The 13,581-nt window shown below is 34.0% G+C and overlaps 2 protein-coding genes and 1 long non-coding RNA gene across 3 annotated transcripts; 2 read left to right on the forward strand and 1 right to left on the reverse strand.

The window, feature by feature from the left end:
- Window positions 1-2,248: 2,248 nt before the first annotated feature.
- LOC144569091 (ribulose-phosphate 3-epimerase, cytoplasmic isoform-like) lies at window positions 2,249-7,503 on the forward strand. Its single transcript, XM_078319273.1, has 8 exons — window positions 2,249-2,465; window positions 4,289-4,293; window positions 4,642-4,704; window positions 4,796-4,902; window positions 5,306-5,403; window positions 5,670-5,762; window positions 6,318-6,359; window positions 7,154-7,503. Exons 1-8 carry the CDS (start codon window positions 2,346-2,348, stop codon window positions 7,304-7,306), a joined length of 681 nt encoding a protein of 226 aa, XP_078175399.1. The 5' UTR covers window positions 2,249-2,345; the 3' UTR covers window positions 7,307-7,503.
- Window positions 7,504-8,449: 946 nt separating this feature from the next.
- On the reverse strand, window positions 8,450-11,961 carry PBF1 (N-terminal nucleophile aminohydrolases (Ntn hydrolases) superfamily protein). Its single transcript, XM_078319274.1, has 7 exons — window positions 11,790-11,961; window positions 11,577-11,684; window positions 10,480-10,561; window positions 9,834-9,963; window positions 9,284-9,426; window positions 8,824-8,910; window positions 8,450-8,704 (listed from the first exon to the last, which is right to left on the reverse strand). The coding sequence occupies exons 1-7, from the start codon at window positions 11,828-11,830 to the stop codon at window positions 8,630-8,632; spliced, it is 666 nt and encodes a 221-aa protein (XP_078175400.1). The 5' UTR covers window positions 11,831-11,961; the 3' UTR covers window positions 8,450-8,629.
- Window positions 8,871-9,218, forward strand: LOC144569094 (uncharacterized). The gene is made up of 2 exons (XR_013515973.1): window positions 8,871-8,986; window positions 9,056-9,218. It is a non-coding gene; the product is annotated as an uncharacterized LOC144569094 (long non-coding RNA).
- Window positions 11,962-13,581: the final 1,620 nt, after the last annotated feature.

Below are 13,581 nucleotides of genomic sequence, written 5' to 3' on the forward strand. Positions count from 1 at the left end.
TCTGTTCCATTTCAATTTAATTCTCTTCTTGCCAATTGACTATCACTTCTCACATTTTCTCAATTTGATTCTATCAGCACAATTTGTACCAAATGATTCTTTACATTTTGTGAAATCATTTTATTCATCATTAGTTTAAAAAATATTTGTATTCATCATTTTGGGAGATATTCGTACCAAAGTTTATAAAATTGTATAGTAGTCAACATCAAATAAGTTTTGTTCAAACTAAATTTATGTTATATAATTTATAGTAATTTTATGAACTTTTGTCTGTGATGCTTGAGCGATCATAGTTTGGTGGATGAGTAAAAAGTCTTAGTTTAAAATTTAGTTTAATTAATAATACATTTTAGTCATCCATTCCCCTCAATTTAACCTAATTATCTACATCAATTTTGTACAAAATAACTTTTTACATTATGCTCATTGATATTTTTTGACACGTTACGTTTGATTGGAATTAATTATATATGTTGATCTTTTCATCTCCTGATATTAATGCCAACGAACTCTAAATTAATAAATTTTGTTAATATATATATATATAGTGTGGCTAATTTGCTACCGGAAGCACTTCGGACGAGGTGCTTCCGGGGTCATATTTTAGTGTGTGATGTTCAAACAACAAATTCAAATCGTTAGATGTTCAATCTATTATAAAATTTGCTTGGAGACCAAATTTTATATTTTTTGGAATTTTTTTACTATTTATTAAGCTAGTTTGAAAACCGTTGTTTTCAATGCTTCAGAAATTTAATAAAAACAGCGGTTTTCAAACTAGCTTAATAAATAGTAAAAAAATTCTAAAAAATGTAAAATTTGGTCTCCAAGCAAATTTTATAATAGATTGAACATCTAACGGTTTGGATTTGTTATTTGAACATCACACACTAAAATATGACCCAGGAAGCACCTCGGCCGAAGTGCTTCCGGTAGCAAATTAGCCACACTCTATATATATATACTCAATTCGCATAGAACAAGATCAACAGTTTTATATTTAGTTTTTAAAATTTTGAAATGAGAACTATTAATGCCACAGACATAATTATAAGTTGATTTTTTTTTCCTCCTTATCATATAATGCCGAAGAAAGATCATCAAAATTGTTGAAAAGTATGACGATAACGTGAGATGGCCTATAAAAAATTGTTCATATCATCAACAGAATGAGTTCATGTCATCACAGTATTATTTTTACTCGGATGAATGATTTAATTAGAATAAATTGAACGCTCAGCAGCAACTTGTGCGGTACAAATTAATATTTGATTGATCTGTTAATTTACACGATTAAATCCACTGAATATCTTTAATATCCGTACTAAAACAAATTCGACGGTCGGAATTCAAACTCAGAATTTGAGGTACCGTCTGTGATATGAATTCACGGATCTTTTTCCTTCTCCGAGAAAGGCGAGAACGGCCGTTAGTCAGTTCACCTACTACTACTTTTTGGTCACGAGCAGTTTCTACGCACTTCGACGGCCAAAAGATTTATTTTTAAATATATATAGAGGAGAGTTCAAATGCCTCCATTTTGTGTCTTCACTATGCCTTTATTTTTAAAACGTTAATAACTCAAAATTTAAATCATAAACTTCAAAATAAAACCGTTAGATGTGATCTATGCTATTTTATCTATTTGTCCAAGAAAATTTATCACATTTCGGTTTTCGTTTTATGTGAATCAATAAGTTGAAAAATCAACGTCTATAAATTATCCACAATAGTACTTTTTTACAAGCTCTTGATGACAACTAAAACAAAGTTGAAATGCCATAATTTTTTTACACATGCATAAATAAAATGATGTAGATCATATCCAGCGATTTTATTTTGACTTTTAAATTTTAAATTTTGAGTTATTAAAGTTTTCAAAAATGGAGGCACGATGGAGGCATCAAAAATGAAGGCATTGGAATATATATATATCAAGTATCAACACAGCAGACATAATGACATATATATATCAGCACAGTATCTAAATCTACGTTGGAAAATGGCGTTAATTTTCGGTGTGCATAAGGAAGAATTGTTTAATAGCAGCCCGAAGGATTTTCAACATCTTTTTTTTTCAATGTATTTAATTGTAACGAGTCATATTTTCGTTTTTTCAACTTATACGGTTGAGGTTCGACTCGCTATAGTTTTTACATTGAAGATGCTATTCCAGAAAAAATGATATGTCCTCTCCATAGCCCACAGGACTGGAGCGATTGTTTTATCAATAAAAAAGAAGAAAAAGGAAAAAAAGAGCGATTGTTTTTGCTACTCCGACAATTTTCTCTCCCAACTCCAAACCTCTACTGATATTTTCGACGAGAGAGATAGAGAGAGAGATGGAGAAGGTAAAAGCGAAAATAGCGCCATCTATGCTCTCTTCAGATTTTGCAAATCTTGCTTCTGAGGCCGAAAGGATGCTTCAATTTGGCGCTGATTGGCTCCACATGGACATCATGGTACTTTCCTTCAACTACCTTTGATACTTTTATTTTTTATTTTTTTGAATTAGTAAAATGATGTCTTCACCATAAATGTTAATTACTCACATTAATATGTTATTAAAATCTATTTTTTCCCATTATATCTTTGCTCTTACTTATAAAGTTTGCATCTTTTACCAGCAGCTTGAATATATCTTTAACCTCCTCCATTAAACATTTAGGATTTATTTTCCATGCAAAGCTCAAATTGAATGTTGCTCAACACACTCCGGTAAAGTTCGGCTCCAATTATAGGAACTAGCCATGAAAAGAGCAGGGTTCGCTTAATATAATGCCGGGGGTCATTTGCAAATACAACCATTGAAAATTTTGTGTGAGCTTCCAGTACTACAAATGCTAGATGTAACAAAAGAATACAATCTAAAAATTGGATATATGTAAGGAGGTCAAAGAGTAAAAATATAAAGCAACAAAAATATCGCGTTGAATGTTTCATCAAATCCCAATAACTTGCTGGAGTATTTTATTTTATTTTATTGGAGCCGTAGGCAATTTCATAGATAGATAGAACAAACAATTTTAGTTTGATACATGCCAGTAAACTTTTGAAGACCTAAAACTAAAACAGAAAAAAAAAAAATCCTAAATAAAAATTGGAATTCAGAGCATCTAAAATACCAAGTGTGCATAACCATCATGTATCCCAAACACCATCTAGATCTAGGTCTGTTACCCGATTGTGAAGTGTTCAGGATTTAAATTTGTTTGCATTCTGAGTATATCTCTGAAAGTTGCGATAGGCATTCCATTGAAGCCTGTTGAATTTCTTCTTGCCCAATTTTGGATCGTAGTGGTAGTGGTAGTATGAGAATTAATGTGTTGGATCACATGGGAAATTTAGGGGGAATTGATGTTTCAGTTTTGGTAGCAAAGGTTTATGCAAGGTTGGTGAATGGAGTTAATGGGGTTCCTACTATCAAGGCACATGGAGTTAGCAATGGTCTCAGGGGCATTTGATTGAGCACCTCATGTGCATGGTTTTGGAGGTTGTCAGTGGTTGGTTCTTCTACAGCTACAGATAGATGCTTCTTTGCTCTGCAGTCCAGATCAACAAAGAAATGGAAGCACAAATGTGTTTGATTAAACTACTAGGTTTCACGGTTGCAACTTTCTTCTACCTAGAACAACACTATTGCCTTTTCTTTCACGGCCAAGTTAGAGTCATCGAGAGAGAATTGGGACAACTCAGCTGTCAAATTCAAATTAAGCTTGTGAAGTCAGGGGGTCTATTGTTGTCATCAGAAGCTGCACTTACTTCTTCAGACATCTCCAAATCAACACAAGTTGTTTCTACTTTAGCGAGTATGGACACATATTATTATTTTTTGTTTTGGAAAAGACATGGGAAAATTATGTAAATTACTATGCCATGGTAGCCACGTGAAATGCTCGCCTATTTGCTGGAGTTGTTATTAGAATCTCGACTGAACGGCATTATCAAATTTATTCGTGCTCAACAAATTTATTCAAGTTGCTGATAAAACATACAAAATTTTACAAGTAAAGAGCAAGGATATAATGGGAAATAATATATCTTAATAACATTTAAATGTGAGTAAATAGAAAAGAATGAAAAGAGTTGAGGGATATATTAGATATAACAAAGGAGTGCAGGGATAAATAGTAAACCAAAGAAGACTTGAAGGGTATACTGAAAATTAACCCCAAAATGATTGTGTATATTCTAACCTTTTTCAAAATGTTATGAAATTTTCAAATATTTCCTTATTTTTGGCCTGTTATCCTACCTAACTTGCTATTGCTTCTAAATTTCACAGGACGGGTGAGTTAAGACTGAATCTTTTGAATAGAAGTTGATGTTTAAGACTAAGTCAAGGAATTAAGCATCAGAAAAGATGTTGAAAGCAATACCAGTAAAGAAAATAGCCAGGAAAACTGAGATCTGGCTGTTCTTAAGTATGCTGGCAACTTCCTGTTGGGCTTTTTTCTTTTTTAGAGGTCAACACTTCCAGGTTTAAATAGGATATGCATATTATAATCTTGTCAGGAATTTTTATTTTTGCTTCTTATGAATCCTTTCTTTAATTGATATTAAGCATCTCTCTCTTGCTCCCCTCCTTCTTTCCCTCCCCCTTCCTCCCATCCCACCAAAAAAAAAAAATAACAATAGGCATTTTGTTCCAAATCTAACAATTGGTCCACCAGTGATTCAGAGCCTGAGGCAGCATTCAAGGTACGTCATATGCTCTCACTTCAATTATTACTCAAATTCGCTAGCTTTTTATTTACTAATTTGTTTTTATCTTTTTCTTCACTGTTTTAAGGGCATATTTGGATTGCCATCTCATGGTCACAAACCCTATGGACTATGTAAAACCACTATCCAAAGCTGGTGCTTCAGGGTTCACATTTCATGTGGAAGTATCTCAAGGTAGGCAACAAATTCTGATGTAGAGTTTTTTCCTTACACATGTACCATCCAATGTTCGTATGCATGCGTGATTGAAATTACCTGATTGATTATTAAATGTTATTGTTTGGAATAGTTTTGAGGTCCTGCAAAAGGTATTTGTCCAAGGACCTGTGTGTACTAGTAGTTTCTATAACCTGTAGAAAAAATTAGCGGTACACATTGATAGTGTATTGCCAATTACAAAACAGAAGTAAACTTAATCTTTACAATTGCATTCTTAAATCATACAAATGATGAATTTTTTTGAGTGCTTCATTAAGAAACCTTATAGGCTACTGTAATGGGCCTTTAATGATGGTCTCATGTCTTTTAATTCTGTAAAATAATATTTCTTGGGCTATTATGGTAACTTCTATTGTAGAAAATTGGCAAGATCTTATACAAAAGATCAAAGCAGCAGGTATGAGGCCTGGTGTGGCTTTGAAACCTGGTACGCCTATCGAACAAGTTTTCCCACTTGTAAGTGTTAATATTACTACTATAAGAATACTGTCAAAATAAGAGGCTTTATTTACTGTTTGGTCGATACATTCGACGAGCAAAAGCCAACATAAGAGGCTTTATTTTGTACCAGCTCCTGTACTGATCTGGTATTTTAACCAAAAATTACAAAAGAGACACTCTTATGAAAATGTGTGATGTTTAGATAGAAATTTTGTTTAAACTATTATAAGAATTGTTGATCCTTAATGATATTTTGAAATTTTATACATATGAAAAATTAGGTGGAAGCAGAGGTACCCGTGGAGATGGTACTAGTTATGACAGTAGAACCCGGCTTTGGTGGTCAGGAGTTCATGCCAGAAATGATGGATAAGGTCACATGTCATATGTTCCAATCATATTTATTTATTTTTTCATGCCACATTTTTGTATAGTATTCTGCAAATGAGAAATATTCCCTGTACATATCATCCTGAATTTTCATTGAAATTATAATGTCAAAACATTTTTTTAAGCTGACAATACTTAAAAAAGTTGAAGATAAGACGGGAGATTCTTTCTCTAGTTTCTAAGGTGTATCCTCATCATTCAAAGCTCAAGTTTCTTATGCAATTCCCTTTTGTTCTATTTTTTATAATGTATTTGGTGGACTTCACTCGTTGCATGAGACTGCCAAAGGTTGTACCTCTTAGGGAACTATCCTGGTTACCCTGTAATATGTTTGCAAACACAAGTTCCAAGATTTCAATTAATTTGCTTCTGTAATTGCCTAAACTTTCCTACAGAATATTCTTTATATGACAAATGTGTTCACTTTTGTGGTCTGTAGAGTTTGCCAAAATTTACATGTCATTGTACTTTTGACTATGTTGTCTATTAACTCTTAACTCAGTGAGATTTTTTTTCTTTTTATTTTCTGTTCAATGCAGGTTCGTGTTTTGAGGAAGAAATATCCATCCCTTGACATAGAGGTAATACTTGTGTTGTATTCTAATCGAACCTCAAATTGTTCATATTTTTGCATATGCTTAACACATTTTGCCTGGCAGTTGTTTTGTTGTTTGGTACCAGTATGAAAGGTAATGATTTGCTTAATTAACCCTCAACAATGCAAATTCAACCAATGTTGTAAATAATGAACGGTATAGGCTCGTCGTACGGATTGGGTACCGTCAAGTGATTAATCGGTATGCGGCCGATTAATCGAAATTTTGCGGATATTCTTATGTTTTCATTAAAGTTATGTGCATATACTTGTAACTATTAAAAATGATTAATTTAACTCATCAACTTATCAAATAAACTTATTTTACTTAGTTTCATTGTTAATTAAAAAACTTATATGAAATTATCATTTAGAAAAGCTCAGATGAGACAAGGCAAAGTATAGTACATATAACAAATAAATGCCGAAAAAAAGAATAATAAAGGACCAACTAATTGGCCATATAAACGGAAAACGGACGATACGTAACGGTTTGGTCACCACCAACGTCTCATAGGCTGATTAGTTGGGCTAAACGGCGGTTTTTTACAACACTGAACTCAACATTAAGCAATTTTTATCTATGGACTATGGATTCAAACCCCAATTCAGTCCCAATTAGACCAACTATCAATCAAGCTTGGAATTTGGCCTAAAGAGACTTAAATTTAATCTCAGTTTTCTGGTGCAATGGACCACAAAAAGTTCATAAGTGACCTACATATAAGAAAAATCGTGAGGTATGTAAATTAAAATTTTCAATTAATTGGCTCTTAATAGGTTGATGGAGGCTTGGGCCCCAAAACAATTGATGTAGCAGCCTCGGCGGGGGCAAATTGTATTGTAGCCGGAAGTTCAATTTTTAAAGCCGTGAAGCCACAGGAAGTGATTTCTCTTTTAAGAAAAAGTGTAGAAGCTCAATGCAAAATCTAGTAATGTTCCTTTTGGACCTAATTATGCATTATATTGTTTTCGCATTACTTTGGTTTGAGGTGATTTCACAAGAGTACATTGATGCTCAGAATAAAGGCCTTGTTTGGATGCTGTAATTGAGAATGTACATTTGTTACTTCTGATTGAGAATTTGTTGTTATACAATATGAAATACATCAGAAAATTGAAGTCGGAAACTTTCTACAGTTTAGCCTATTGGTCACTTGTTCTGCGAGGATCATGTTTTTTTTTTACCCTTTTTTGTTTTTGTTTTTGGCGGATCATTAACAAAGCGAAACTTTTATTCTCCACTAACTTGGTTTTGTGTATACCATAAACTAGTAGTTCTGTCTGCCAATTGTTAACATGAGCACAGCACCTCTAAAGTCTCTTTTGGGGGACCGTGTTAGTTTGCAATGTGACTTTTTGAGGACAAAAACCTATCCATTAATTACAATTACCAATTTTTCCACGTCTTTAATACCTGAATAAGAATGCCTTCCTTCTCTTGAAGTCATGATCACATGCTATGGTCAATAAATGAATAATTACCGTGTAGATCTATCATGCCATACAAGCCAAACAATCAATTGCAATTACCAATTTTTTCACACGTCGGTACTCGTATGGTATGTGCCCGTCTAAGAATACATGAAAACAGTTCCGATAGTTTGGTAGTGTCATTTACGTGAGAAGATACCAACTCAATTCTCCAATGATCTTGAACAAATTTCATGGCTTTTACGTGTTCAGTAGGCTTCTTTTTTTCAATTTAAACTGACAGAAAGCAGCCAGGGCTGAGCGAGCATTGCATAGGGTTATTTTGTTTTTAGCTCTCCATCTCTATTATGTACTTTGTGCGGAAGATTCATTAAGATTTTGTTTATTTCAGTTTGGTTAAAGATGTGCATAAGATTCAACAACGGCAGAGAGCACAAAACCAATATTTTCATGCGTTTTGATTTTTCAATAGGCATAGCAACAAAATCTTAGGGGCTGTACTCAACAAGTCAATATTGTTGCTTCGTCGTGTTGGTTTAAGCGGACATGTCTTGCACTGTCAATAATAAGTGGAACGATATTAATACCTCGTTTCCTCGTTTCCTCCCCACCATTAGAAAATGATGTTCATTGACCCGTCCATGAATTGAAAATTTTAAATTCATACCTCTTAAGTTCACAACAGAGTTCACATATCCAACAATCATACTCCGAATATGGGAAAGAAAAATCAAACAGAGCTTGTAAGTAGAGTTGTAATTAAACAGAACATGAGACCACCAACAAACTAAAATGGGATCCAAGGGACATACATAATTCTCCTCAATCCTTTCTAAGCTCCAAATATTCACGCTTGATGCCAGAAGCATTAATCACCACTATTTCAAGCTTATCTCCCTATAATTTAAAAAGATGTAAATTATTATCAGTTAGTAGGGTAGATTCAACATTTTTTAAAGAGCATTGAGCAAAGATAACAGAAAAGAAAAATAACTAATATATGACAAGCAAATTACCGTGTAAATATCTCTCTCAGTAGCCGAAGCAAAAACATCCTTTACCAAATCAACTGCCTCTGTTTCTGATAGAGGCGTTACTGCATCCTGTTCCAAATTTAATTAATAAACTTCAGTTCTGAGATAACAAATACCTTGACAAACAAAGCAGACTCAAGGGCAGGTTACTAGATGTGCAAACCATGCAACCTTTTAAAGTTAAGCTTTACTTGAAAATCAAACTGAATATCAGTCAGAAATTCAAACCCTAAAGAGACAAAAACCAGATATTTGACTCTCAGACGTAACCAGGTTTGAAATCTTTAGAAACATATATTAAAAAACATATTAATGCTTAAAACTACATAAGGACTTCGATTTTGTCAAAATTAATATCTTCTAAAATCCCCAATAAACTAAATAATGACCAGTTAGTCCTAAAAATACAAGACTAAAATTTTGAACATTAGAAAAACCATACCCTGGCTGGAAGCAAGAGAGGACTCGGGGATTTGAGCTGGTTATCCAAAACAGGCATGATTAGTGTTGATCCGCTTCCTTGCGCACTGTACCCAACACGCTCGTATGACCCCACCGCATCATAGGTGTACACACACCCCTTTCCTGTCAATCAAACAAGTTAAAGGCTAAAAATAATGTAATGAAAAGTTTAACATATGCCACTGAAAAGCCTCGAAGTACCTATTACACCTCCTAAGACCAGTTTGGACCTAAGTATATGGTATTAAAAGGTGTCTCTTGAATAAAAAAATGAAGGTGAGGATGATTATGATACATCCCCATTATCTTCTAGGGGAATCACTTAGGTCCCTAAAAATTAAAATGTATATAGAACAGAACTTCAAAACTTGGGTACCAGAGCTAAAAAAAGGCTAAAGACACTTGTGTTTAATTTATTCAATTCACTAAAGATTAGTTTTTCTTAGATGATTTTAGTTTTAATCCATAAACGAAGGACCCAAAAAAGAAGTGAATATAAAAACAAATGGTACTGAAGTCTGGTACAGTACCTTCATTGTCCAAGCCACCAAGCACATTGAAGGCGTAGTACGGGAAGAAGCGTTTGTAGTAGAGTGTATTGGATAAAAGCTGACCCATGGCAGGACAACTCATCTGCTTGTTGTGTTGGTGCTGATATAACTAGAATACATAGAAGTAAAAGGAATGTATCAGACTACAACAGGACACTCAGCCTCAACTTTCATTCATGGGCTGGCCGAATATTTGAGAGTTAAGTATTTCTGGCACTATCAAGCCCATAAGAAGCAGAAAGTAAAAAAGGTTACAAACACCAATAGTTTTTTTTTTTTTTTAAAAATTCACGATAACCTCACCTCAATTGTTCTCATTTTCAGAAACATGTAACAATCTACATTCCCACTGTTTTGTCAAATCCTGACATACAAGATTCAATTTGGATTCTTTTCTGTAATGGTGCAGATAGCTCATTCCTTTAGTGCCGAGTTTGCATGATTTGGTAGAAACCAAAGATATCAATATTTTTCTTCCCTGAATAAACCCCGTTGTTTTAGGCTTTTAGCAATTCACCAATACATCTTAATTCTGGTTTCCACATACCACAATGTAGGTGTTGTCAAGTATTTTGCCAAAGCAGATCCACAAGCAATAGAAACAAATTTACTAATAGATACTTACTAGGTGCCTTGCAGACAAATGTTTGTGCAAAGCTCGGATGTCACCTTGAAATCCAGATGAAGCCAATACACACTTATCAGCCCTATTAAAACATAAATGAAAATACCCATTATTTATGCAAAATAAGGAATATAGAAAGAAAAGGATTTCTCTGTCAAGTGCTAGTGCCCGGGGAACAAAAAAATGCCTTCAATTGGCAAGAAGAAAGGGCCCTAAAAATACTGGTACCAAAATATTATGGTACTGGTATGTGTTATCTTAGTATAAAACTACAAGTGTTAGATTCTCCCCAATTATATCAGGAAACAGCTCAACTAATTTAGTTGGAAAAATGAAGAGTCTTGTCTTGCAGTACAGATAAGAATGTAGCAAGATGCTACATGATTTCTATGCACTTTACCAATCTAAAGCTCAAGGAAAGATGTCAGGTAACACTTGACAACCCAAAGGTTCAATAACCATTTTTTTTTTTTCATTTTGAAATTGAGAGGACATAAATCCATCACTGTGGGTATATAATTGAAGTTCATTTTGTGACTTTGCTAAATCTTAAATTTGAAACCCTAAGGAGGTGGATTACATATTTGATATTTCAAACATTCTTAGTCAGGCCAAGTACTAGCTTAATTATTCTAAGGAAATTCAAACAGTAGGGCAACAACTGAATATAACATATTGGTTGATTTGTTAGATTTACAACCTTTTCTATAAACAGATATATTCATTACACTGCAAAATACAACCTAAAGGCCCTCACCAAGCAACCAACTAATGCAAAGTAGCATCAGAACTAAGCAATGGACAATCAAACTAATCAGAAGCATTTAGCCAAGTTCTGAGGTTAAATACCAAATTCTCAAAATTCCAACATTTTTAGACAAAATATTATACAACTACAACTATCTAACTAACTAACTAACTAACTAACTTTTAGAGTGAACAGAAAAGAAACAAAAAATTAGATGGCACAAATATTGGACAAACAAGCTAAGCTCACACCTGGCATTTAATTTGAAATAGAATTATAGGAGTAAACTCAGATCAAGTAAAAAAAGCTCAGCTAAGAAAATTGAAAAGGAGATTAGTTAGGGATTTACAAGGAGCAGATCTTGGAGTGATCACGAGTCAGGATGCTATAACCCACGGAGAGACGGGTATCCGCAGCGACCACACAGTAGTCAATTCCAGCTATCGCCACACAGGTCCTGTCGCACAGTCACATCAGATCAGACAACAAAATTTGACAAAAGGAAAAGTGGAAAACTTAACACTCAGAGAGAGAGAGAGGAGGCGTTTTAAGAAGCACCTACCCGCCATTGTTCTCGTACATCCAGTCACCTCTTAGCGCCATGGTCGGAGATGGGGGCAGAGAAGAGAAGAGAAGAGAAGAGAAGAGAAGAGGGTTTTTCCTTTTTGTTTTTTTTTTCCTTTGCAAGGGAGTTTATGCGCAGGTTTTCTTTCTCGACAAGAAATGGACTTGTTGCTGAGAAGAAAGAAACTAATTGGGCTGAAATATTGAAAGAAACTAATTGGGCCGGACTCATTATGAAACTAATCGGCCCGAATTTTGATCGTTCGTTGAAAATTAACTCAAACGGCCCATTAAAGCGGAGGATACAGATTCTGCAAATGCTTAGCACAAGGCATAATACTGAATACAGGACATTCCGCAATTTTTATTTAGGAAAAAAATAAATAAAAATATTAAAAATAAGAACCGTTGCGGAGAAATTTTAAAAACGAGAAGACAGTATCGTGTCATGGCGTCTCGCAGGGATGCCATGTCAAACTTTGATTTTGTGGAAAAAATAAAAAAAAACCAAACAATTAATGTGGGACGCCATGTTATACATCAGCCAAAAAAAAAAAAATTAAATAAATAAATATGGGACGCCATGCTATACATTAACTCACAAAAAAAAAGAAGTTAATATGAAACGCCTTAGTCTTATTATACAAAGGTTGCGTCTCAGGTATCATATTAACTTTTTTCTTTTTATTTTTTTTGTGGGTTGATTTTGGGGGGGGGGGGGGGGGGGGGTGTTTGAGGGGTTTGATGTAGCGCATGACGTCCCGCAGCATATTAATTGTTTTTTTTTTCTTTCAGCATAACCGAAGTTTGACATGGCATCCCGCAGGAACACAATGGCACGATACTGCCTTCTTATTTTTAAAATTTCTCCCCTACGCTTCTTATTTTTAATATTTTTTTTTCTATGAATAAAAATTGCGGCAGGACATTTCATATTCTCTGGAGTAACTTAAATTTTGAATTTGCTGAACAATTCGGACATATGATTATGTGGTGGTACGAAATCTTGTAATTTATTGGCTATGAGCCTACGACCACAATTTCGAACGGGATTTTTCTAAGATCGGACTTCACACTTTACTAAAGGAATTTAAATGTTTATCAGATTAATATTCTCACTTAATAATGCCGATAATGGCTATAGAAAACAATATATTGTAATTTATTAATTGCGCTATTAAAATTTTTTAACCTATCACGAACACATTTTTGTAGTACAGTACCCCATCATCGATATAATATATATATGAGGAGGGTTAAAATGCCTCCATGTTTTTGTGCCTCCATCATGCCTCCATCTCTCTCCATCATTTTCAAAGTTCAAACAGTCGATCCGAACCGCTCAACCTAACCTCCATACTAAAATATGTTTGGAGACCAAATTTTATATTTTTAGGAATTTTTTTACTATTTTTTTAGATAGGTACAAAATCAGTAAATCTGAACCATCTAAAAACAGTATTTTTGTACCTATCTAAAAAAATAGTAAAAAAATTCTTAAAAATATAAAATTTGGTCTCCAAACATATTTTAGTATGGAGGTTAGGTTGAGCGGTTCGGATCGACTGTTTGAACTTTGAAAATGATGGAGAAAGATGGAGGCACAAAAATATAGAGGCATTTGAACCCTCCTCTATATATATATATATATATATGAGTAAGGCTACTCTACTTTGCAAAGCAAAAGCCTCCTTGTGCTTTGTATTTCAGACCATTGGATCTACTTCAAAAACTGTGCAGATGAAGATAGATTTGATTTTAAATTTGTCGCTGAAATGAGAGAAGATGAG

This window comes from Carex rostrata, chromosome 18, assembly GCF_964058835.1.
Source record: "Carex rostrata chromosome 18, lpCarRost1.2, whole genome shotgun sequence".
Taxonomy (NCBI): domain Eukaryota; kingdom Viridiplantae; phylum Streptophyta; class Magnoliopsida; order Poales; family Cyperaceae; genus Carex; species Carex rostrata.

Coding starts and splice junctions, on each gene's coding strand:
- LOC144569091 (XM_078319273.1), top strand. CDS start 2,346: ATGGAGAAGGTAAAAGCGAAAATAGCGCCATCTATGCTCTCTTCAGAT. Junction 5,763..6,317: donor TGCCAGAAATGATGGATAAG/GTCACATGTCAT, acceptor TGTTCAATGCAG/GTTCGTGTTTTGAGGAAGAA. Junction 6,360..7,153: donor ATCCATCCCTTGACATAGAG/GTAATACTTGTG, acceptor GGCTCTTAATAG/GTTGATGGAGGCTTGGGCCC.
- PBF1 (XM_078319274.1), bottom strand. CDS start 11,830: ATGGCGCTAAGAGGTGACTGGATGTACGAGAACAATGGCGG. Junction 9,964..10,479: donor ATTTGTCTGCAAGGCACCTA/GTAAGTATCTAT, acceptor TATGTATTCTAG/TTATATCAGCACCAACACAA. Junction 9,427..9,833: donor TGGTGGCTTGGACAATGAAG/GTACTGTACCAG, acceptor TTTGATTGACAG/GAAAGGGGTGTGTGTACACC.